Source organism: Carettochelys insculpta, chromosome 3 (assembly GCF_033958435.1).
Source record: "Carettochelys insculpta isolate YL-2023 chromosome 3, ASM3395843v1, whole genome shotgun sequence".
Taxonomy (NCBI): Eukaryota; Metazoa; Chordata; order Testudines; family Carettochelyidae; genus Carettochelys; species Carettochelys insculpta.
In genome coordinates, this window is record NC_134139.1 from 117,644,278 (window position 1) to 117,668,445 (window position 24,168).

General features: G+C 41.8%; 1 protein-coding gene across 4 annotated transcripts in view; it reads left to right on the forward strand.

Moving 5' to 3' along the window:
* The window catches only part of CEP85L (centrosomal protein 85L), a 235,356-nt gene that overhangs the window by 44,426 nt on the left and 166,762 nt on the right, over positions 1-24,168 (forward strand). For 2 of the 4 annotated variants that reach the window (XR_012645059.1, XM_074990676.1), the window contains exons 1-2: positions 1,998-2,356; positions 23,395-23,556. Coding sequence is in view for 3 of the 4 variants with exons in the window: in XM_074990676.1 (XP_074846777.1) it covers positions 2,296-2,356; positions 23,395-23,556 (223 nt within the window). In the remaining variant the exon portion in view is untranslated. Of the gene's footprint in view, positions 1-1,997; positions 2,357-23,394; positions 23,557-24,168 lie in introns of those variants that run through there. The other 2 variants (XM_074990677.1, XM_074990679.1) reach the window with 2 other exon arrangements.

A 24,168-nucleotide genomic window follows, 5' to 3' on the forward strand; every position in this document is an offset into this window, starting at 1 on the left:
CCGTAATCACTGAAGACAGGACAACAGGTAAAGAATTGCAATATGAAAGATTTAGGTTATACATGAAGAAAAACACTTTAATTATAAGGGTGACTGAGCACTGGAACAAAACTGTCTAAGAAGATTGTGGAATCTCCTTAGGTAGGTTTTAACTAACAGTTTAGACAAAGATCTGTCAGGATGGTCTCTAGATAATACTTATAACTGCCTGGGTGCAAAGGACTTGACTAGGTGACATAATGAAGTCCTTTTCAAGCCTACATTTTTATGATTCTGTTTGTTGCTTTATAGCCAATGTACACTTGTCCAGAAGCTTTAAAGTTTCTATTAATGATTAGAAACCATTTTATGATACTTGCATTACAAACACATGGACAGGAAGATTAAGTGTATTTTTTGCTTATGTCTAATCTATAATCAGGAGATTTCCCATAATGGGTTAAATTAAGGGAATAAAATATTTTGTGTTATTCAGCTACCATTTTTTAAATAGTGCACTGGAGCAGCAGGAAGTTATGTAGGCACAGTATTGGATGCTTGCTTGAATGTTTCCAATGAACACAAACAGTTAGTGTTCCATCTGACCCTCCATCTAGGTTACTATGCATTTATACTGTGCTCACAACAGGGTAGAGTAAAGTGTCTGAGCCCTACACTTACACTAGCTGCATTGTGGTGGTCTACTGTTCTGATTATTGTTACAATAAAGCAGTTATACTGGGTGTTAACGAAATATTTTTTCTCAACCACTGTCTTTGCATCCTTATTAATTGGAGGCATATTTCTGATGGAGGTCAGGTTCATTTTTTTCCAGAAGCACATTTAAAGAAGGGCCAACTGAGATCCAGTGCTCTGTCATCTTGCTAACATCTGCATTAGCTATTGATGGAAGGTGGGAGGGGAGCTCAAGGAGTGAAAAATACAAGAAGCAGTTTGGGGAATGTCTGATGTATGTTTACACCCCCACACTGTGTATGAGTCATTGTTCTTTTCCAGTGTCTCCCTAAGTATTTACTGCTGTCTCCATGCATCTGGCAAAGTTCTTTTTGGCTACTTGTTTACGAAGATACAGAAGGGAATCAAACAGTTTTCAGGTCTCTGTATTCAGATTTCACACCTAGGGCTGCCCTTTTATTTCTCCCAGGCCAGCTCTGCATGAGTGGCTTTTCATGGCAAAACTGGGATTTTGCTAGAAACAAATACCTGGAGTGTCTATATGGCAAATGCACTTTCTCAACAGCTTGTCACCAAAACCTGACACATGCACTGGTAGTGTTGTACCTCTCCCTGTTCAGGTCTAACACCTTTCGCTATAGTACTCTATTGACAAAATAGCAATGTAGATACTCCTAGGGCCCTTTTGTCGACAGACAAAGTTTCCAGTTCATTGGGCAGCCCTGTTTGCACAGCTTCTGGTCAGTTTTTCTCCTGAGAGAGGGCCGGGCAGTCTGGCTGCTCCGTGAGCAAAGGAGATTGCTCTTTTGATCTGCTTTTGTGTGCAGACACAATCTGTTGACAGAAGTTTTGCCTGGCCATCCCTTCCAGCGGTCATTTCTGTTGACAGAGGCTTCTGGCCCTTGATCCTATATAACTAGGTCATGAATATAATCAGATAGGATCTTTGGTGGTCAGGAGGTGGTGGAGATGTTTGGGGGTGAGAGGAAGGAGTGGGAGTATGCACCCCTCGAGTTTTACAGTCCTCTTTGCACTGCCCGATACAATGATATTGAAAAAAGACTTTAGGAGATGCAGGTGGGATTTTAAGGCTCCTGAGTTGCAGGTATGAGATCCAGGCGGGAACCCTGGGAAGGGGCGCAGAGGAAAGCGGGGACGGCTGAGGGGGTTACAGAGGAGGCTGTCCTACGGGGGGGTGTAGATGTGCAGACCTGTGGGTGGGTCAGTACCACAGAGCCCCGCCCGCAGTCCCTGGGCTGCTCCGCCTGCGCCCCCTCCCCCGGGCCGGGTTATGCAAGCGGCTCCTCTCCCGAGAAGCTGCAGCATCCGCATGGTTCCCGCCCCTGGCCCCGCCCCGCTGCCGGCCGCGGAGGAGGCAGCGGCGACCGCGGCACAGAGCAAGTTTCGTCCCCGCTGCTGCGCCCTGCGAGGAGGCGGCGAGAGCCCGGCCCCTGCCCGCGCCATGGCCGCGCCTGCCCCCGGGCCGGAGCGGGGAGGCCGCGCGGCCAGATCCTCCCAGTGACCCCCGCCCGCAGCGCCCTCGCTCCGCCGCGCCCTCCCGCCCGCAGCTGGCCGGGCCCGGCGGCGCCAGGCGGGGAAGTTCGCGCCGCTGCCGGCACCATGTGGGGCAGGATCCTGCCCGAGCTGGGGGACGGCGGCGGCTTGCGCAGCTGCAGAGCCGGTAAGGAGCCCGCCCGGCCGCGTCTCCATCCCTGCCCCGGCTGCTGCCGCGCGGTCCCCGCCTGGCGGGACAGGGCGCGGGTGGCCCCGGGCGCCGCGCCGCGTTTGCAGAGCAGCCTGTGCCCCCTCCCCCATGCACGTCCTCCCCGCTGCCCCGGCTTTAAACAGCCGGCCGGGGGCTGCTGCCCGCCGCGGGGCCTGGCCTTGGGGCGCACCCGGCGGCTCTGCGCTGCCCTAGAAGCCGTGGAGGGGGGAGTCACGGTTTTGGGGCGGCGGCAAAAGCTCGGCGCAGCTAATTCGTGGCGGCGCGTTTGCCGTCAAGCCGCTCTGTGGAGCGGGGCATTTAAGGGAGCCGCGGAAATGCAATTAGGTTGGGCCTATATTTAGCGCTGCTCCTAATTACTTTTAAATCTGTGGCTAAAAAAAAAAGTGCCTACCCCGCCGCACACCTCGCTTGGGTGCCTGAAAAGGGAGAGCTCCAAGTTTGGGGTTAGAAAAAGACTCCTGCCTCATTGCACGATTTCAGTTCTTTGCACATGCCTGGAAAAGATCTAGTTAGTGAGTGTCATGGAGTTTAGTTGAGGCAGCACTGGTACAGTGGCTGGAAACCTTTTGCTTCTGGCAGACAGTGATGGCTCTGGGCCAGAAGTGTTTTTTTTCTGTTGTGTAAGTTTTCATGATATATAGTATTTTGGCCAGATTCATCCCTGGTGTGATTCAGTCAAAGATGATTTTTAGCCTGTGAAAAGATCAAAGGATTAGGATAAGGGAAAGTCAGTTTTCTTGAAATCAGTTGATTTACACCAGAGAAGAAGTTGGTCCATTGTGTTTATAGGTGTTGTGTATCTCTATCTGTAATTAAGCAGTGCGCTGTGTGACCCCGTTTGATTCTTCTTGTTCAGATTACTGAAAGAACATTGTGTTGTATCTTGTAAGTCCCCATCTTTTATTATTGATGTGGAACAGTTTGGTCCCTATGCTGGGAACACACTGTACTTGGCTGTAGGGTGCTTGAAAGCTATCCTTTTGTAACAGTGGTAGGTATTTTATATTTCCAGTTAGCTGTGTTTATGGATATACTGTAAATATAAAGTGCCCACAGTAGCAGGAGAACTGTTATAGATGATACAAATGTAGTTTTTAAATACCCCTTATTTGTGTCATTTACTATGTAGTAAGCTGGAACATAGAGCTGTTGACAAAAGATGATCATATCTCAATAATATACTCTTACTTATTTCATCCTAGAGGATGAAGGACCTAAATGGTAGGTGTCATTTTTCAAGTGCATGGTTCTTTTTTCAGATTTGGACTACAGTCAACATTTTAGTCATGGGTTTTTTAACATTGTTTTAGATCTTTCATTTTAGTGTCACTTTTCTGACCTGCATTTGAACTCTGAGTTTCTGCAGTTGGCAAGACTTTTTTTTTTTTCCCCCAGATTCATTACAATTTAGAACTGAATTTTTGGAGATGATTTTGTAGTGTACGGATCTCATAAATAGGAAAACTAATGGGAGCAAGTGTTCCCAGGAGTGGGCCCTCTTTCTACAAGCACATAAAATATGTGGACTGACTGCAGAGAGCTTTAGATAGTGTTCTGGGAAGTGGGGGAAGCAAAATCATGTAGTTCTGTTTCAAGCAAAGTTCCCATGACTTTTCTCCTCAGTTCAGATTAGTAAGTATATAATTGTCACAGCGCAATGCTAAATTTCTTCTACATTTCCATAAATTGGAACTAATTTTACTGAAATCGGCCTATTGCTTTAGTTTTGAGGTTGAGATGCATAGTTTTAATTTTGGAATTGCAACATTATTGCAAAATATTTGTCCCTCTTTAATGAAATGGGCATATAAATAGCTGGCATAGTTAAATGGAAATATTGTTTATTATTGTTCTGATATGATTTTGATGGAAAATACAAGACATTTTCTAGCAACTGCCTGAACCTCCATAAATAGTTCAGTGTGTGCCCACCGTAGTTTGAAAGATGATGCTGTTATTTATTTACTGGCAGTGAGAATAATTAATTTGAAAGATGTATAACATGATTTGCTAAGTTATTTGCCTAGTTATTCTTTTGCTTGGTCACTTATTCTTTTGATAGCAAAAGTTGTCGTAGTCTTTGTAAAATCAAAGGAGAAAACTGCTGGTGGTCTACTTTTTGGAAGGGGCGAATGTCTGAATTCCATAGTACTGTAGGAATTTGGCACCTTTGAGAAAGTGGCCATAATTATTTAAAATGTGGTGGTTTAAACAATAGTACCTGTGCAGTGTATAACAGCAGTTGTTATCACTAAACTTGGGGCCTGAAGGACATTCACCAGCTCACGATAACATGCTGGTTATCGGACAAAAAATTCCAGTAATAGTTAGGTACCCAAGCCATATGAAAGAAGAAGAATTTCATTGTCCTCTGAACAATCAGGTTTTATAGATGATCACATTTTCTCGTGCTGTGCCAAAAACTAAGGGCTAGGAGAGCCTCATTTTGGGAGGGCACTAGGAAATCTGGGATATGGGTGGTTGGATTCAGGGCTGCATAATGCAGTATAGATGCTGGAGCCCCAGGCTGGGGACCCAGAGTTCAGTAATTCCTAACCTGAGGTTACAAATAAGTATACAATGTTCAGGTCCTATGCTAGAAAACCCAGGTCTGCTAACCTGAGTTCTACTAATCCTGGGTTTACATGTGCTGTGTACATATCCACCGTGTCTGCAGTGGGAAGTCATTTGGTTTAAGCATAAACTCAAATGGTGCAGTCTGCTGCTATGTTTGACTCAACCATCAGGTATCCCTTAATTAATGGACAGATGAAGGGCTTACTTATGTTTGTTCAGCAAATCTCCATTTCCACAATCTGTATTCCAGTTGTGTCTGTAAGCTTCTATAAATTACTTCACTGTCTGATTTCTATCCTTGTTTCCTCCCCGTCCCCCATAATGTTCTTTTAGAATAATCTCAGTTGAATAAAAAGGGACTTTCCATTTCGCATAAGGGACCCAATTTTTTTAAAAGGCAAAGATATAGTTTGGCACAATACAGAATTACAGAAGCATAGTTTGGTTAGAAGATGAACAGAAGGTAATGGTCAAGTGTAACCTTTGAGTTCTGATCCCTGAAAAAATATTTCCAACGCACATTGAAGAAACAAGCGTGTCCATAGATAGTAGTACTATTACTACTTCACCCTTGTACTCTGCATGGAGCATAGGTTATCTGTAAGTCTCCTCCACTTCACTCTGTCTTGGGACAAAACTTGTAGCTGGCTCCAGGAGTACCCCAGTTGTTGTCCTTCAGTCTCAGTGGACATTCTTTACATTGTCTGGGGTGTTCCTCTTCTGCATTTTCCTTGTGAGTTCCATGTGAGAACTTGATGGACTGTGCTGGATGATGGTTTTCTGAGAGTGTGACCCCGCCATTCCCACTTTATTCTGTTGATTTCAATGTCAGCTGGTTCTTGTCCTGCTCTGTTCCAAAGCTTCTCATTAGTGACAAAGTCTTCCCATTTGACGTGAAGAATGTACCTCTGGCACTTGCTAATGAATGTCTGTAGGTTGTGATTTTTGAAGACATTTTAGTACACCAGGTTTCACATCCATATAAGAGCACCCTCTTCACATTTGTGTTGAATATCTTCAGTTTTGTCTACACAGATATTATTTGTGAACTTCATATGGGATGGAGAGTCTTGAATGCAGCTGTGGCTTTCCCTATCCTGGTATTGATATTGTTATCTGTTCCTCCATCTATGACCATAATACTCCCCAAGTATGTATACTGCTCTGCAGCTTCTAGGTCATCCTCTCCCAGTGTGATGGTGGTGCTATTGGACTGGTTGATCCTCATTTTCTTGGTGTCTCCTTTGTTAATGCTCAGTCCAGTCATCGAGGCAGTTTTGTCTAGAGTTGTGACCTTTACTTTCATGTTGGTGCGAAAGGATCATACATAGTAGATTGTAGCAAATGAAGAGGGTGTAGTTAGAAGTGCACCACCGTTTGATTTAAAGTTGATATGAATGCCAAAGTACCTTATTGTTACCAGATCTGATGTTGTTTGTATTGATACAAGGAATGAAACTGAGGCAATTGAAGCAGTGTGGTGTCATAAGATAATGGTCTCATATTGGCAAAAAAATGTTCAGGTTTTTATTTTCAAAGCTGGAGGTTCTGTCTTAGAATAATGTGTTCCCCCTTCAGTTACATATTTCTCTCATACGAAGTGATTGGTATAGATATTTTGTCTCTTTTTTACTCCTTGGTGCGAAAGAGTTGCTGACTGTGCCATACTGGACCAGCTATTTTTTGCTTTTTGATATGTTAACATGCAGTATATTTTCTCATCAGTAGTTTGTCTTTGAAAACATAATATTTTTAAAAGTATATTCTGCATGCACGGAAGACTTACATTCCCTTTTTCACAAAAACCCCAACCTCCTGGTTAACTTAAAGCAATTACATACAGAGTGTAGAACTCTTTATATAAATGGATCATGAGGGAATTTTTTTTTCTGTGATAGATAAAACTTTATTTTAATTGTCTTAAAGCACAATATGTCAGATCAGTTCCTCGAGTGTTCACCAAGGATTAATTTGGTCCTGTGTTGAAATATTCAGGTATAACATATATAAAATAAATAGGAAAGAAACAAGAATAACATTTCTGAAACTAGTAAAATAATTGCCTTGATAGGTAAACTGCCATGCTACTTAACACAAATATGCAGAATGCTTTTGAAAATTCTGGAAGTCTGTCTGTTTTTTGAAGTCTTCACTCGCATCCTGTTTTGTTTCCAGATTGTTTCATTCTATAGTTCAAGGGAATTGTGCATTCTGCAATGAAAGTGCACATTGGCTTGTGCACAAATCCATAAACAAATTTATGTGCCTCTTTATAATCGAGGCAGACATTTGTGCCATGGCTAATAGCACTGCCAGCCTAAATCAATATAAGCTTTTGTGTCTATTGTTTGAAAGTCTAATATATTTCTTAGAATTTGAGTAGGCCACTTACCGATCTCTCTGCAAACATTAATTACTCCCAAAAAAGCCTTGTGAGTTAGGTAACTAATTCCTCTTTATTTGACAGGGGTTATGTTGAGATGCAGGAGTTTAGTAACTTGCTGAAGGCCACACAGGGAGTTCTGAAAACTGGCTCCCAGCCCTTTGCTGAATCTTAAACTATTGTTTGAATTGCATAGGCAATTAATGACACATTTCAGGCTGTGAAAATGTTCATCTGCAGCAACGGTGTCCATTAGACGATCATTCACTTAGACTGTGTGTGTTCAGTATGATATAAATGAATGCAGGGATTTAGAGAACTGCCTAATGATTTATTTGTAGGTATGTTTATTACCTTACATAAATGGGACCATCTGTGTTCGTAGTGTAGTTCAGCAACCAAAACTGGACTGCTGCGGCCATGGAGCTCTGTATGGGAGGAGGATTTGGCCAGGTGCTCAGCAAACTTGAAATAAGGCATCTCCTATGGGTGTGATTTAACATCCTATAGAAACAACTTCCTGAGTCTTGTGGCTTGTAATACATTAGGAATGTGATTAGTTCATATCCACAAGCCCCTGAAGCCTGCCTTGTTTCTCTTACTTAAACCATAGGCAAATGCTAGTGTGTGTAAGTGTTAACCTCTTAGTGATGTCATAATTAAAATTGTAATTGTGATAAGTTTGCAACTCATTGTGAGCTTTGCTGGTGTTGCAGCTTTGTAAACACAGATGCTTAGTGACGCTAATGAAACATTGGTGCTTGGTTTTTGTACTGAAGACAGAGAAGCTCTTGGGAAGACTTAACTTAGTTCTTTCTAGGGTGGGAGGGTCAGGGTGGGGACAAAGATCCAGTCATTTCATTTCTGTAATAAGTTTTCTTTGTGATTGATGTAAATTCAGCAGCTGAGGATGTGATGATCCTCTAAGCCTGCAAGGAGGCAGGCTTATCTTTGTATGCTGGGCAATAAATGGTAAGTTAATGTTGCCCTACATAGAGTGGGCAAAGTGTGCATATTTAATAAAAGTCAGACTTCCATGGTACAGAATGAGTGATTAATGGCCTTTGCAAACTCAGTATGACAAATATGGGAATGTACGTTGAGGAGATTTTTTAGTATCCCCCAGCAATAAAGTAGTAAACTGAGATTCCTTGTTGGAATGGTAGTTACAGTTAAATCCTTACATCTCTACAATAAACTGTAGCTTTTTAAAACATTAATTTTAAAACTGTGTACTGAAGGGATTTCATGCTACAAAACACAAATATCTTGATAGGTTGAGTGCAATAAATTGGTGGTTCCACAAAATGCAAAAGAATAAGTAGTGTAAATACCACTCAGTGGTATTTAATGAAAGCTGCAGTCATACTCAGAACTCCTGATCTTTTTCGGACTCCTATATATTTATTAAAAAATACCTAGCTCAAGTGACTGTTCAAGATAATCCAGTGCTTCTGGGCAGAGTAATACAGTGAGATCACCTCACAAATTAGAACTATATGTTAATGACTTGTTCTGGGCAGCTATATCTACACTAAGAAAATTCTGTGTATGCTTAAACAGATGTTATTGTCACATTAACGACTAACATGTTAAAGTAATGGCCTAGATTAGGCAAGCTCTACTTTTAACTGCTATTAGCAACCAGCACAGTACGTGTTAGAACTGCACTTACTGTGTCTGCATTCGGAGCCTAACATTTAATGGGAGTGAGCAAGTTTGTTATAAGTCCATAAAGCTTGTATGTCTGCCAAACATAGTGTTAACCCATCATGATAGAAAGCATAAGTGAAAAAAGATTTGTAAATCTAATGCTTCTGTAGGGACTTGAGGTTGTAGGAACAAATGGTTGTGCTGTCATTGTTGGAGGCAGAGTAAGTTTGTTTTGGATAGGTTATTATAGGAAAAGGAATAGTTCTACACTTGTCTCCCGTATCAACTGTTCTGTCTTCCACATTCTTTAGAAGCCTGTCTCTGCCTTGCAACCTGCTTTAGGCTTAACGGTGGAGGAGTTAAAACCACTTGTTAATTCTTATCGTGGCCCATTTTGCACAGCTGTAGCTGAGAAGAGTTTTTTAGTACTCTGCCCTTTGGTGCAAAGCATTTGGTGACACACAACTGTGCTGTGAACTGAAAGTTTACACACACACACACACAAATTGCACCTGTAGGCTAATCAGCTTGTTGTTTTGGGGGGAAAAGAATATCTTAAACATTACTTATTTTTCAAAACTTGTTTCAATTTATGTTCCATACACTTTATACACAGTCTCTTTAGTTGAGAGATGGAGCATTTACAGTTTCAAAATATAGGTTCATAGAGTGCAAGGCCAGTAGGATCATTGTAATAAATTAATCTGACTTCATGTATATTGTAGACTGGGGTGGGCAACAGTAGGCCTTAGGGCTGGATGCAGTTTGCCAGGGTTAACCCCTGGTAGGCTTCCGGACAATTTATTTATTTGAACTCCCACTGGTACCGCTGCTTGCAACTCCTGTTGGCCATGATTCACGGTTCTTGGCCAATGGGAGCTACAAGACTCTTGAGGGATGTCTGGGCTGTTTGCTTCCTGGTAGGCAGGTTTTTGCGGGTCTGGGTAATATGAGGATAGTCATACTGGCACAGGAGGAGCTACAAAGCATTTGCTCAGCCACTCAGCATTCGAGGGTAAAGAATTCAGGGAAGGGTGCTTAGTACTGTGATCAACCTTGTAGAGACCCTGGCTATTCGCTCTTCAGCACCAGGCATTTAATGACTTGCAGAGCTGCCAGTGGGAGATTAAGTAGAAGGATCCAAGAATTTGGGATCTCAGTTACCATTCTGCAGAGTAGCTGTTTGTCTGTCAGCTGGCTCTCATACCAGATTATTCAGCATCCTGCTGAGTTTTCCAGCACTGACTCTTCCTGATGTCAGTCCCTGGTGACCTCTGCTTCTGTGTGGCATGTATGTGGACACTAGAAAATGCAATCGTACGTAAGCTTCCTGTCTTCCCCTGAGCAGAATTCCTTTTGCTGAGGTGCACTATGCCCTTAAGTTTCACCTGGTGCACAAACTCCTGCAGCAAGAGGCAGGATGAATCAGATCTTAAAACTACAGGTGTTTTTCCAATAGCTTCTTTACATTGATTTGGTTCACCGGTATAGTCCTTCTGGTATCTCAGGAAGTAGATATTAAGCTGCAGATTGCCACATGGTCATCAAGTAGAATGTGGAGACAGGAGTAGTTAGGAAGGAGGATAATGAAGAGTAGAGAAACTTCAGCCGTTCCGACAGAATGGGATTGGTCCGTAATAATATTCTGTGAATGGGGTTAGAGTGATAAGGTGGCTCTTACAAACATTTGGCTGAGAAGGAGCAAGCTAAAGACTGAGTGGCAGTAGTGTCATGGTCAGAGGAAGGATTTTTCAAGAAGGAGCTATACAGCAGGTATTAAAGAGCTGGAGAAGTTACCAGAGAGAGAGGGGCGGCAGGTGGCTGAGGCTGTGTCATCTCTTAGACCTTATGCACCTCTGAAAACTAGCTAGCCATGGCATGGCTGAGGACACATTCCCCTTTTACACATTTGCTGACAAAGTCCATGAAATTTCCAAATGCAAATTCATATACAATGCATGGAAACTTGTAAAAGGCTTATAAATAAGGATTTTGTTCAAACTTTTGACAGGTCTTGCATGATACATTCTCTGTTACAAATCCTTTTTCCTTAGTGGAATTTCAACTTTTAATATATCAGAGTCTTAACAAGTGGTCTCCATTTAGGAATCGTTTCTGGATTGCTCAGAAGCCTTGTTGAGACTTTTATCATCAGTTATCCAATTTTCAGTGTCCAGTTTATGCCTTAAGGCATATCCAGATGGTGTTGGAAGCTGTAGCTTTTTCAAATATGTTTCAGGGTAAATTGGGCATCTTTTCATGAATTGTTTTTCTTTAAAAGATTATAGGTCCTCTTGGATGCCTTCTATGCAACAAAGTTATCCATATGTATTGGCAGTCCAAATCCTTAGGAGACTTGTTTTCTAGTTGAGTATTGATGCAAAAGAAAAATAAATTGGTGCTTCGTTAAAGCTCCAAGTGACTTTAGTGGGACCAGGATTTTATCCCTTGCGCTCAACTGTAGAAGTGTTGAGTGCTACTTGGGTGCAACTTTTAGATCAGATGTACTCTAGTGAGAAATAGTGGAGCCTCCTCTGGATCACTCGTGGGCCTGAGACTCTCTCTTAAATAGAGTCTGTGGTAGACATTTAAGGGGATCCTTCTTTGTGTGTAGTGCATATTTGAGCTGGTTGAAAAATGTGGAAATTATTTAAAGTTTCAATAGAAATACCAGATCTTTGAAAATTGACCAATTCTAAAAGACTTCTTGACATCCCCTTTTGACATGGCTATTGTCTACAGGCAAAGTTATTTACATACCTTTGTTTGTAATGAAGAAGTGATTTTGTTTTGTTTTGTTTTTTTGGTTCACTTTCCCCCTAAATTCAGAGCACCAGGGTGGCGGCAGTTCTGTGATCATCAGTGAACCCTCTGTAAAGCTGCTGGAGTTCTGTTGACTAACTTTTAGTAGACATGACTGTTAGCTCCACTCAGTGTACAGGGAGGTGAGACTGGCTCTTTAAAAAGAAGGAATTAGTATGCTAGGACAGTGGAAAATTTGGTGGGAAAACCCAGGAATGGCAAGGCTATGAGAAGATATTGGGCACAAGTTTAGAATATGGTGGTGTTTTTGAGTTACAAGTAAAGCCAAAGCCTAGGAAAGGCCTGAATTTGAACACAGATTTTGAGTGGTCTTTTGATGTTGTGGACAGGATTCGTCTGTTCCCCTTTGACTTTAACAATTGGTTGCATACCCAGAGGACCCAGTGTAGGAAGTGTACACAAATACAGTGTAAAACAAAATCTATACAAGATTTTATTATTAATGCTGTGAAAAGAGAGTGGCCTAGTAAAGCAGTTTTAACTGATAGGCTCTCTGAATTTAAAAGGAAGGCTCCTTGCCTACAGTAATCAGATTAAATTGAGAGCAAAAGAGAAACAGTAGGGCAAAGAGTGTATTGAATATGAAGAGAAGAAAGCAAGCCAGCACAGGAAGCCTGAGGTAATATGCAGAGCCTTTGTGCCAGATGTAGAATAAGAAACATCTGTAGTCTGTCTCAGAATTTTGCTTTGTGTTAATAGGCTGTGTGTGGAAAGCAGAAAGGAACCCATATAAGTATTATTAGCAAATGAAGTAAAATAAAATCTTCACTCTACTAAAAGGTAAATGGGAGAAATGTAATGGATTTCAATGGAGCCAGTATTTTACTTGTGATTGATATATAGTCTCTCTAGTAAAGTTTGTGTTTGTATAATCATAGATTGTAAGAGCAGAAGGGATCACTGTAATCATCTGTTCTGTGTTTCTGCATAACATTGGCCATAGGACTTCCCTTAATTAATTCCTGTTTGAAGTAAAGTATGTTTTTTGAAAAGCATACAGTCTCTATTTAAAAATTTCCATATAAGGTAAATCCACCACAACCACACTAAATTCTTTTAGTGGTTAATAACTTCTGTGAAAAAACTAATTAATTAGTAATTTTTTTTAATAATTGTACCTTATTTTAAGTTTTTGCTTGTGGATACATAAGATTTCTTTGTAAGGTAGACTGTGACATCTCACAAATTGACTGTAATGGCTTTGTATCGCTCTTTGTGGGCTTCTTTACACTTGCCCCCAACTTCGAAGGGGGCAAGTTAATCAGGGTGATGGGAGATTACTAATGAAGTGTACGGTAAATAAGCAGCTCTTCATTCGGTTAATTTGCCCACCCTTACAGCAGCTTTGAAGTGCTGGTGTGTGTGTAGCCACGGGCATTTCGAAGTGCCTTTACTCCCAAAAATTTGAGGAGGAAAGGCACTTCAAAGTAGTGCAGGCCCTTTGCAGTGCCCGCAGCTACACACATGCCGACACTTCAAAGTTTGATACTTTGAAGTTGCTGTGAGGGGGTGTGTGTGGGGGGAATTAGCCTAATGAAGTGCTACATATTCACTGCAGGACTTCATTAGTAATCTCCCATCACCCTGATTACCACACCCCCTTTGAATTTGGGGGCAAGTGTAGATCCAGCCTAAATGTCTATTTTATGTGTTCTGTTAATCTGTGTTTATGCCTTGAGGTTGAACTAGTCTCTGCTAAAAAAGGGCTTGAAAGCTTGTCACTGACCTAGTAGTGCATAGTGCCTTGTGCATTTACAGAGCCACATCAATGAGGATTCTGTTTTGGCTGCTATTTTAAGATCAAAGTCAAACCATTGTATTTTGTATTTTTCCTCCCTCTTCACAGAACATCTTTGTCTTCGCTGGCTTAAAGTCCTCATAATCTGTGAGCATTTCTAACTAGATGTTCTGTGTTGTAGGAGAGAGTTACACATTTGGAAATAGCTTCTGTGTACATGTAGCCATCTGTATACAACATGGCTTACTTGCATTAAAGGTTTCTAGAGACCACATAGAGCTAAGTTTTCAGTAGATTCTTCATGTCATTAAATTACATAAATTTACAAATGTTATAATTGTGGGTCATAATATTAAATATAATCCGTCAAAGTATTATTCAAGTGTCTTGCAATTTAAAGCTGCAAATCAGGGAATTCAGTTAAATAAGTCTTCATATACTTCACTTTTTACTGTCCTGGATTGCTCACTCTCCTTTACTTTATCATTCTTTCTTCCCTTCTCTTATAATTCTTCTCTGTCCACTTGCTTACAGGATGAGACGATCTCCTATTACGTGATCAGAAAACTGGGCAGTAGAATACATTAGTGTGTAAATGTTTGGTTTACCAGTGAGTTGCAAATGATACAGGTATGGGCCTTTTTCATACAAAAGGCAGTATGTTATCTGCCTACATGGGTAAAATTGCTAGAGTTTCCTTATAAAGTTTTTCACATTGTGAAAGGAGTCTATAAAGAGAGTTGTCTTACCTCTGTCTACAACTCTGTAAGCCCTACGCTAAAATAAATAAGAGAATCCTCCCTTTTGTCGCAATAGTCTTCCCTTCCCACTCTTCACTCTTTCTTTTTCCTTCCCTTTATTCCATTTGCTATGTATCCTACTTCTCTAGGCTCATCTTTTAGAGTTTAAGCCTGGTGGGGATCATGAGATCATCAAGTCTGACCTCTTCTGTTATGCAAGCCACCAGCACCCAATCATGAAACCCAACAACCACATTTAGATCTCAGTCTTCTAGCCCACAAGACACGACACTATTATGTACAACAGAGAGTAGGGGGGAACTGAGGTTCACAAGTGTCTGAGGTCTCTATAATAGCTGAGCAGTATCAGCCTGAAGTGGGACAAATTCCTTCACAGCCCCACGTAGGGTGATCAGTTAGACCTTGAGCATGGGAATAAGAACCAGCCAGTCAGGTATGTGACAGAGAGACCATTCAGTACAAGTTGCGCCCCCGTGGTCCAGCACTCTTGGCACTGACTTGTCCTGGATGAAGGAATTTGCTGGACCGGGGAGGTCCTCTGCCTCTAGCCCCCAAACCCGTCGTTTCTCCCTGCCACGACTCTGCTTCCACCCTAGCTGGTTGCCTTGCCTGCATCCCCTGCCCCTCAGCCTTATTGCCGGTCCTGGCCAGGCTGTTGCTGGCCCCAGTTCCTGGTCTCTGCTGGGCTGACATTAGCCCTGGCCACCAGCTGGACTGTTGACCCTGCAGACACCGGCTCTAGTCCCAACTGGGCTGCTGGACAAGGCCCTGGCCTCGCAGACACTGGCTCCAGTCCCGGCTGGGCTGCCAGACATGGCATGTAGGGATGTGCACTGCCAGTGGAAACACACGCTGCCCACTGTGGGTGCTCTGCTAAGCAGCCGGGCAGCACCTGAATCGATTGTGGGCGGTTGCCAAAGAGCTTAGTTTATAGGGAACACAGGTCCCCAGCCTGTGGCAGTGCATGGGATTCTTACATCCTAAGTGCAGGACTCTTTACTTTTCCTTGTTAAACCTCATCAGATCTCTTTTGGTCCAGTCTTCCAATTTGCCTGTGTCACTCTCAACCTTATCCTTACCTTCTAGCATGACTGCCTCTCTCTCCAGCCTCGTGCTATCTGTGAACTTGCTACCCATCCCATTGTCCAGATCGTTAAAGAAGATGTTGAACAAAACTGGCCCCAGGACTGACCCCTGGTTCATTCCACTTAATAGTTTGTCACCCTAATGCCCTTTCCAAAGGGCATGCACATAAGGACTTTGCTGTACACTGCTGGTCACCTAAGACGTATGTCACACTTGATATGCTTCCTGATCATTTGTGAATGGAAAAACCTTGGGAAGGAGACAGACTGCAGCAGCCAAAGTAACTCAGTGGCTTGGTAGTGTTTTATTAATGAGGCTAACCACAGAGGTAATCTGACAATTTGGTCAATTTCTTTCTTCCCCAATGGTGCCTTAATGTAGAAAAATTCTGTTTAGCTCTTCATGTGTAAATCTATAAGATTCTTGTCTGCTTAGAATGCTGTAAAGATCAATAGTGTGTGTGTGTGTGAGAGAGAGAGAGAGAGAGAGAATATAAAGAAGAGGAGGTACTACAGAGAAAAGACAGAAAGTGCAGTAAAAGGACTAAATTGTCACCTCCACACACACAGTTTCAGGAAAGGACTCGTTAGTGATTTTGCAGAGTACTGTGTTTATTTGAAAAAACTCCCCCCGGCAGTGAAGTGGGAGGTCACTCTCTAACCAGAGATCCAGGGGGAGATCACAGTAATGTGCATGTACTTCCACAGCAACTACACATCCTAGCAGGCTCTCCTCCCTCACTTTTCTCCTTTAGGAGCTGTACAGCCCTGAGTTCCTTCTTGGCTAGCGGGCTGTCAGGGACCTAGTTAGGTTACAATACCCACCTAAGGAAGTGAGGAAACAGATTGACAGAGCCAGACGGGTACCCAGAAGCCACCTGCTACAAGACAGGCCTCGCAAGGAAAACGAGAACACCATTGAGCATCACATACAGCCCCCACCTAAGGCCTCTCCAACGCATCATCAGTGATCTGCAACCCATCCTGAACAATGATCTTTCACTCTCACAGACCTTGGGAGGCAGGCCTGTCCTCGCCTACAGACAGCCTGCCAACCTTAAACAAATCCTCACCAGCCACTACAAATCACAAACCAGCGGCTCTAGGCCTGGAACCAGCCCCTGCAACAGTCCTTGCTGCCAGCTCTGCTCACATATCTACACCAGTGACATCATCACAGGGCCTAACATCAACCATACCATCAGGGGCTCCTTTACCTGCACATCTACTAACATAATATATGCCATCATGTGCCAGCAATACCTCACTGCAATTTACATTGGCCAAACTGGACAGTCTCTCCGTAAAAGAATAAATGGACATAAATCAGACATCAGGAACAGTAATGTACAGAAGCCTGTGGGGGAACACTTCAGTCTCCCTGGACACTCAGTAGCAGATTTAAGGGTGGCAGTCCTGAAACCAAGAAATTTCAAAAATAAAATGGAGAAAGAAATTTCTGAGCTGCAATTTATTTGCAAATTTGACTCCATTAACCAAGGATTAAACAGAGACTGGAAGTGGCTCGCAGCTTACAAAGGCAGCTTCTCTGCCCTGGGTGTTAAGATCTCCCCTTTAGACTCTGACAATGGCTCATATCCCCCCGTCTGATCTGACTTGTTTTTGACTCGTTTAATACCTACTATTGATAATGGGCCATTTCCACCCTGCTGAATAGACCTTGTCAGCTCTGGCCCTCCCTCTTACTGGGACCCCACTCTTTAAATACCCCTCTGAAACCACTCCCCACTCATGCACCTGATGAAGCGGGTCTTTGCCCACGAAAGCTTATGTTCCAAAACATCTGTTAAGTCTATAAGGTGCCACAAGACTTCTTGTTGTTCTGAGATCAGTGGATGCTGCTCTTGAAGCATTTCTGGTCCCAGCCTCACAGAGTACACATGTACCTACGGTGAATACCCATAAGGAGCACACATTTTGAACTCCACTTACCATGAGGTAAGTAATATTCCTTTCTTTCTAGCAATTCACTGCTCCTTCACAGTTACCATATTAACAGTCCAACTTATAAAGCAAATGAACTTTTGAAGAAAGACTGTAATGGGGTTTGACTCACTGCCACAGTACCTGCTACAGATCACACCAGGAATGATCTCTTTATGGAATCTACCACCTTCTGGCCAGTGTCTCATGCGCTTTCATTCCACTCCACTGTCTCCACCCTATGGCTCTGGACTATATCGCTCCCTGTATTGTGGCATCCTCTTTAGGACTCTGTCTTCCCTCAGTGCCTAGTACTCTGATCCCTCCCCCTTTTTGGGTTATCAGTAGTCCTCAGCTCATACATCTTCCACTGTGGCCAACTGCAGGCATGAAATATAGCCCCTTGCCTAAGAGGGGCTGTAAAGGCCAAGCTCTGATGTGCACAGGTGTGGTGTAAGGAGGGAGCCAGGTATCCTGTGGGAGCAGCCATCTTTCTGCCCTTCTCCTCTCCCCTTGACTGCTCCCATTCCCTGGGTCACTTCCCTGTGACCCTTGCACCATCTCTGTCTTTTGTATTAGGGACTAGAGCCTGGCAAGTATCAGGTGGGTACTGCTTTCTTGCTCTCCTGAGCCTGCCCAGCACTGCTCTGTCCAAGGTGCTCCCTCTCTGCAGGGAGCCCATCTTTCACCCTTCCTGGTCAAGTCAAGAGTGAGCTCCCCTCTGCTCTTCAGCCTTTAATCCAGGCTAGCCTGTCTCTGATTGGCTAAGTTTGGGCAGCTTTCCCCCCCACCCTGTGGCATGCTTTTAACCCTTTCCTCACCAAAGTAGAGTAGCTACCGCACTGCAGACTAAATAGAACAGTAATTTCAACATAGCAAGACTCCTCTTAAGCTGACAAAGAATGTTGAAATTAGTGTTGGCTGTCCATGCTGACTCATTTCTGGTCACAGTTTTGAAATTTGCTATGTCAAAATCAGTATCAAGGACAGAAAACTCGGTATTCTGTATTTAAAATACATATGATACCAATTTTACAACAAAGGTGGAAGGTGTTAGCTGTTGCTTATAGTCTAGCATTTAGGTTCATTAACCACTTTATTGTTATTGTAAATGCACCGTTTTATCAAACTCACTACACTTGGATACTAAAATCCTTCTTGTGAAGGTTATTCCATTATATACATGCATGAACATATGTACAATTATATTAAAATCTATACCTGCTGCTAAAATAAAGTGGTGATGCAGCTCCAAAGCTAGCTATGTAGTCCACTGCCTGATATCTGAACACTTTCTATGTGACTTTTTCTGTTGAAAAGTTCAATTTTATACAGAAAGGCAATGCATGTAGAGATGATCTGTCTCAATACGTAGTAACAGAGAGGTAGTCATGTTAGTCTTCTCACGCACTTCGAGCAACATTATATATGCCATTATGTGCCAACAATGCCCTGCCACTATGTGCATTGAACAGACTGGGCAAAACCTTCACCAAAGAATAAATGGACACAGAGCAGACATCAGGACGCTCAGTACGTGTAAGCCAGTCAGTGAACACTTCAGTCGAGTGGGCCGTTCTATTAAAGACCTGAGAATTTGTGTCCTGGAACAAAAAATTTAAAAACAGATGATAGCAAGAAAGTTGTGATGGGAATTCATATTCAAATTCGACACATGGTATGAACAGAGGCATCAATTACCTCACACATTACAAGGACGGCTTCCCTTCCTTTGATGCTCGTAATTATCTCAGGCGGGGCACTTAACATCCCCCATCCCTCTGCCACCTACTTCAGTCTAATGTACTTGATTTGTCAGTTTTTATTGCAATTTTTTTTGGTCCTCTGTACTTATACATGTCAGTTTGTATTGTCAATGAGATTGGTCTCATGAAATGGGTCTGTCCCACAAAAGCTCATCACCAAATAAATCATTTTGTTAGTCTTTAAAGTGCTACGTTTCTGCTGTTTTTTGTTTTTGTTGGAGTACAGACTAACACGGGTACCTCTCTGTTACTGTTCAATAAGTAGTAGTCCACTTCAGGCTCTGTGTATACTTTCCTGTCAACAGATTTTATATTTAAAATTATTTTTATATTAACACTCAGCGATAAGCCAGCATGTTGTCTTTCATTCATTTTGACTGTCCATCCTTACAGGGCATTAACAGCTCTTGATAAACTAAGCCTTTTCTAGCTAGACATTATTCAGAATCCCTGGGGTCTTTCTTTTGTGTGCCCATTGGAAGGAATTGGTATTTAATCTTATCATATGTCTAACCTTTTTGGAACAGATTTTTAGAACACTTATTTGTAAATCAAATCATCTTCACAAGAGAGAAAAGTGGCCGAACTGTAAAATATTGCATTCATTTCTAACTGATGTGATATTTTACTGGTGTATCTCACTCTCCTCCCCCAGTTAGGCTGGGCTGGCAATCTGTGTTGATTGGCTGGTTTAAGATAAGAACAGCAGGGTAACACAAGTGCTCCGGCAGAGCAGTGTGAGGAAGCTTGCTTGTCATCTGCCCATGTTAATCTTGGCTTAGCTAAATTGGTCCCTCACTTTCACTTATATCACAAATTCACAAAGTAGTGTTGAAGAGAAGGTGGGGAATATGAGACTCTATATGTGATCATTATCATGCAATTTTCTTCTAAATACTTTAAAGCTAATGAATTTTGAATAACAAACTGAGTTAATTAAGCTTGTAAGGTGTTCAGGTTTCAGGGATTTTTTTGCTTTAACTACCTTAGGCTGTGCCTATACTACACAGTTTTTAGCTCTAAGGCTGTGTTGATGTAGCCCAGTCATTAAAGATCAGGCAGTGTAAACTCTATTTGTAAGCATTTTTGCTGACAAAAATACTTACTCCCCACCCTCATCCCCAGGAGCAGAGTTTGGTTTATTGGCAGGTAAGTGTTCCTGACAACAGAGAGTTTACACTTGCTCTTGCCATGGCAAAACTTCTGTTGTTCAGGGTTGGGGCATAGGCAGTTCTGGGTTTAAACACCTATGAATGAGTAAAGTTTTTTTCATTCAATTACAAGTATAGACATAGCCTTAGTTTAGAATAGGGGCTCTTGTATCTTTATACTTTTAAATTTGCATTTGTTTCAATAAAATTTTCAGTTCTAGAGAAAGGGGTAAGCAGTGAGGTGGCAAAGTTTGCAGATTACACCAAACGGTTCAGGTTAGTCAAAACCAAAGCAGACTGTGAAGAACTTCAAAAAGATCTCAGCAAACTGAGTGATTGGGCAGCAAAATGGCAAATGAAATTTAATGTGGGTAAGTGTAAGGTAATGCACATTGGGAAAAATAGCCCTAATTGTACATATAGTATGATGGGGGCAAATTTAGCTACAACAGATCAGGAAAGGGATCTTGGATTATAGTGGATAGTTCTCTGAAAACATCCACACAGTGTGCAGCGGCTGTCAGTAAAGCAAATAGGATGTTAGGAATAATTTAAAAAGGGATAGAAAATAAGACAAAGAATATCTTACTTCCCCTATATAAAACTATGGTACACCCACATCTTGAGTACTGCGTGCAGATGTGGTCTCCTTACCTCAAAAAAGATATATTGGCGTTAGAAAGGGTTCAGAAAAGGGCAACTACAATGATTAAGGGTTTGGACCAGGTCCCATATGAGGAGAGGCTAGAGAGACTGGGACTTTTCAGTCTAGAAAACAGGAGACTGAGGGGCGATATGATAGAGGTATATAAAATCATGAATGGTGTGGAGAAAGTGAATACAGAAAAGTTATTTACTTGTTCCCATAATATAAGAACTAGAGGACACCAAATGAAATTAATGGGTAGCAGGTTCAAAACTAATAGAAGAAAGTTTTTCTTCACACAGCGCACAGTCAACCTGTGGAGCTCCTTACCAGAGGACGCTGTGAAGGCCAGGACTCTAACAGAGTTTAAAAAAGAGCTCGATAAATATTTGGAGGTTAGGTCCATAGATGGCTATTAGCAACGGGTAAGGTATGGTGCCTAGCCTTTTGTCGAAGGCAGGAGATGGATGGCAGGAGAGAAACCACTTGATCATTGTCTTCGGTTCACCTCCTCTGGGGCACCAGACATTGGCTACTGTCGGCAGACGGGATTCTGGGCTAGATGGACCTTTGGTCTGACCCAGTATGGCCGTTCTTATGTTCTTGAGACATTTTTTTCCCTTAGGGACTCAGTTTGATAAACAGGTATCTTAGTGTGTTCTGCTTCCTTTTTTAAACAGTTTATTGCCATGGAGTAAATTAAATATTGAAAGCTATTGTTCACAATACTTACTCTGCTTAACGGTTTTCATCTGAAAAATCACAAATGGGATAGTAAGATAAAATAGTAATTATTTGATTTTTTCATGGCTAAGGCCCTTTGCTTTCAGTGTTTACAGATTTTTACCAAAAAATATAAGCCTGGGTTTTACAAAAATAAGGAAAATTATTTAGTTTCTGTTGATCGTTTTTGCCCCAATTTTGAGTCATGCAAGAATATGAAAATACAGATTAAGAAAATCCAAGCCATTAGATAGATGTTTGCTAATTAATCCATTAGACTAAGTGTAAATACAAGACTGCATATGAAAGCAAGGCAATATAATAGAAAATGTGAATGCACACATGCATGTGTTATGTGTGTATTGTTAATGTACAGTTCATGAAATAAGCTACACCATTAAACTTTATTGTCAGTCTACTTACATTTTCTATTTGGTTTTAATTCCTGGAGTCTTCAGGGCAATCCTAGAGGGTTGGCAGCTGTAGTTTGAATTAATTTGGGGGTGCAGGAAAGAGACAGAAAATTTAAGAGTGCTTGCAAGTATGTTACTATTAACTATTGCATTCAGAAAATGTGACAAATGGATTCATTGCTTAAATCACTAGTTATCAATTGAGAGTACATGAATCCCTGAGGAAACGCAGAGGTCCTTCAGGGGATACATCAACTCATAGATATTTAGACATTTGCCTAGTTTTACAGTAGACTACGTTAAAAGCACTAAGGAAGTCAAATGACTTGTTTATACTGCTCTATGTCCTGATCACTAAAATGTAAGTACAATATTTATATTTCAGTTGCTTTCTTTTATAATCATGTGGCCAAAATGAGACAGTAAGCAATTTTTCAGTAATAGTGGGCTATGGCACTTGTATTTTTATGTCTGGTTTTGTAAGCAAATAGTTTAAATGAGGTGAAATTGGGAGCGAGGGAGCGGTGCTGGTGAGTTGGTAGATAACTGATACAAATACACTCCCTCTCAAGGGTGTCTTCTTTTCTACATAGTAAATCTACTCAACCCTATCATTTCAAACTGGTTATAGTCTCAAAGATATCCCTTCGGTTGATTTCTGTGCCCCCCCCCCCCACAATCACAGGATCTAAGATTTTTCTTTTTTAAAGGCACACAAACACATTAATACAATGTGACTTGGTAGATACTGTTACAAATGCACTCCCTTTTAGGGGCGTCCTCTTTTTGAAAGGTCAGATATGGTAACTCTAGTGTTGAGAGAGGTGGGCTGCATCATTTATCTCCACATCATTGTAAACTTTGAAACCTAGTGTTGACACTTAGATGTCATGTGAAGTGTTCCACTGTTGATTTCATTCCAGCAGCATTCTTATCCTACAAATTGAAACATTCTTCCTTGCATTTCAGTATCAAAATCTTTTACCACCAGCTTCTGTCTCTTCCTCCTATAGCTTTCCTAGTATTGCACAGTTCTGTGGTATGTTGGTGAGTGAATATAAGAGAGCCAATAATTTTAAATATCTTGCTACAATCAGTGCAGTTTTTTTGGCTGTTCATGTACAAATTTAAATCGGGAAGATTGTATGTTTGTGTGCTTGAAATGCTTGAGAATTTCTATTGTGCTACTTTAGATTGCCACAGAAACTAGAGTCACCTAGGCCAACCTTACCAGACTCTACCCAGGGCCCTGATCCTGATTTTATACAAAACAAAGTGACTTCACTGGTCTGTATTTGGAATGACAGCCTTCTGACTTCCTTCTCTGTAGGCCCAGATTACTCTTCCACGGGATGGTTACCAGGTGCTGATTCCCTGTGGCAAGCCACAACTGTTCCATCAAGCAGCCAAAGCAACCATATCAGAAGACACAGTATAGCTTCTGACAGCGGGGATACAGGCATTGGTACCTCCTGTTCTGATAGTGTGGAAGGTGAGTGAAGACTTTTATATTCTGAAGTTAATCAGTTTTGATGAGAGAAAAACAGATATACTAAGATATTTGAAAGACTGTGTATCTTATATTTATTACAATACATTTTTCCTCCAATTTTGCAAAAGAACATGAAATTGCGAATTTTTATGAGGGGTTGAGAAATTGTTTCGGTTAGATCTGGTTAACTTGTGGGCCTTAACTTCCCTGTATCTCAAGGTTGCCTGTTGAGTGAGACTAAAGAGAGTTAAGTCACAGGACTGGAAGAAAGATGGAGAAATGCCTCTTAGGTGCTTTTTTGCCTTCTGTTCAGGGAATACAAATTGTATTTTAATATGGGACATCACGTGAACTGGCAACATCCATTAAGCTTTTCCAAAAATATCTGGAGAGGGATAAAACTAAGTTTGGACCATGCTTATAACCCCAAGATTCCTCAAACTTGCTCTTGTCATAGAAGGTGTGTAAGGGATTTAGCAGTTGCAATAGTAGTATTCCCATACCCCTGCATGGAGAACTGTCCCGGGATCTTGGAAATGCTCTGGGTCAGTGAATGGTACAAGACTGTGTTAAGTCTGCACTGAGCAATGGTAGTCCAGGGGGATGGTCATT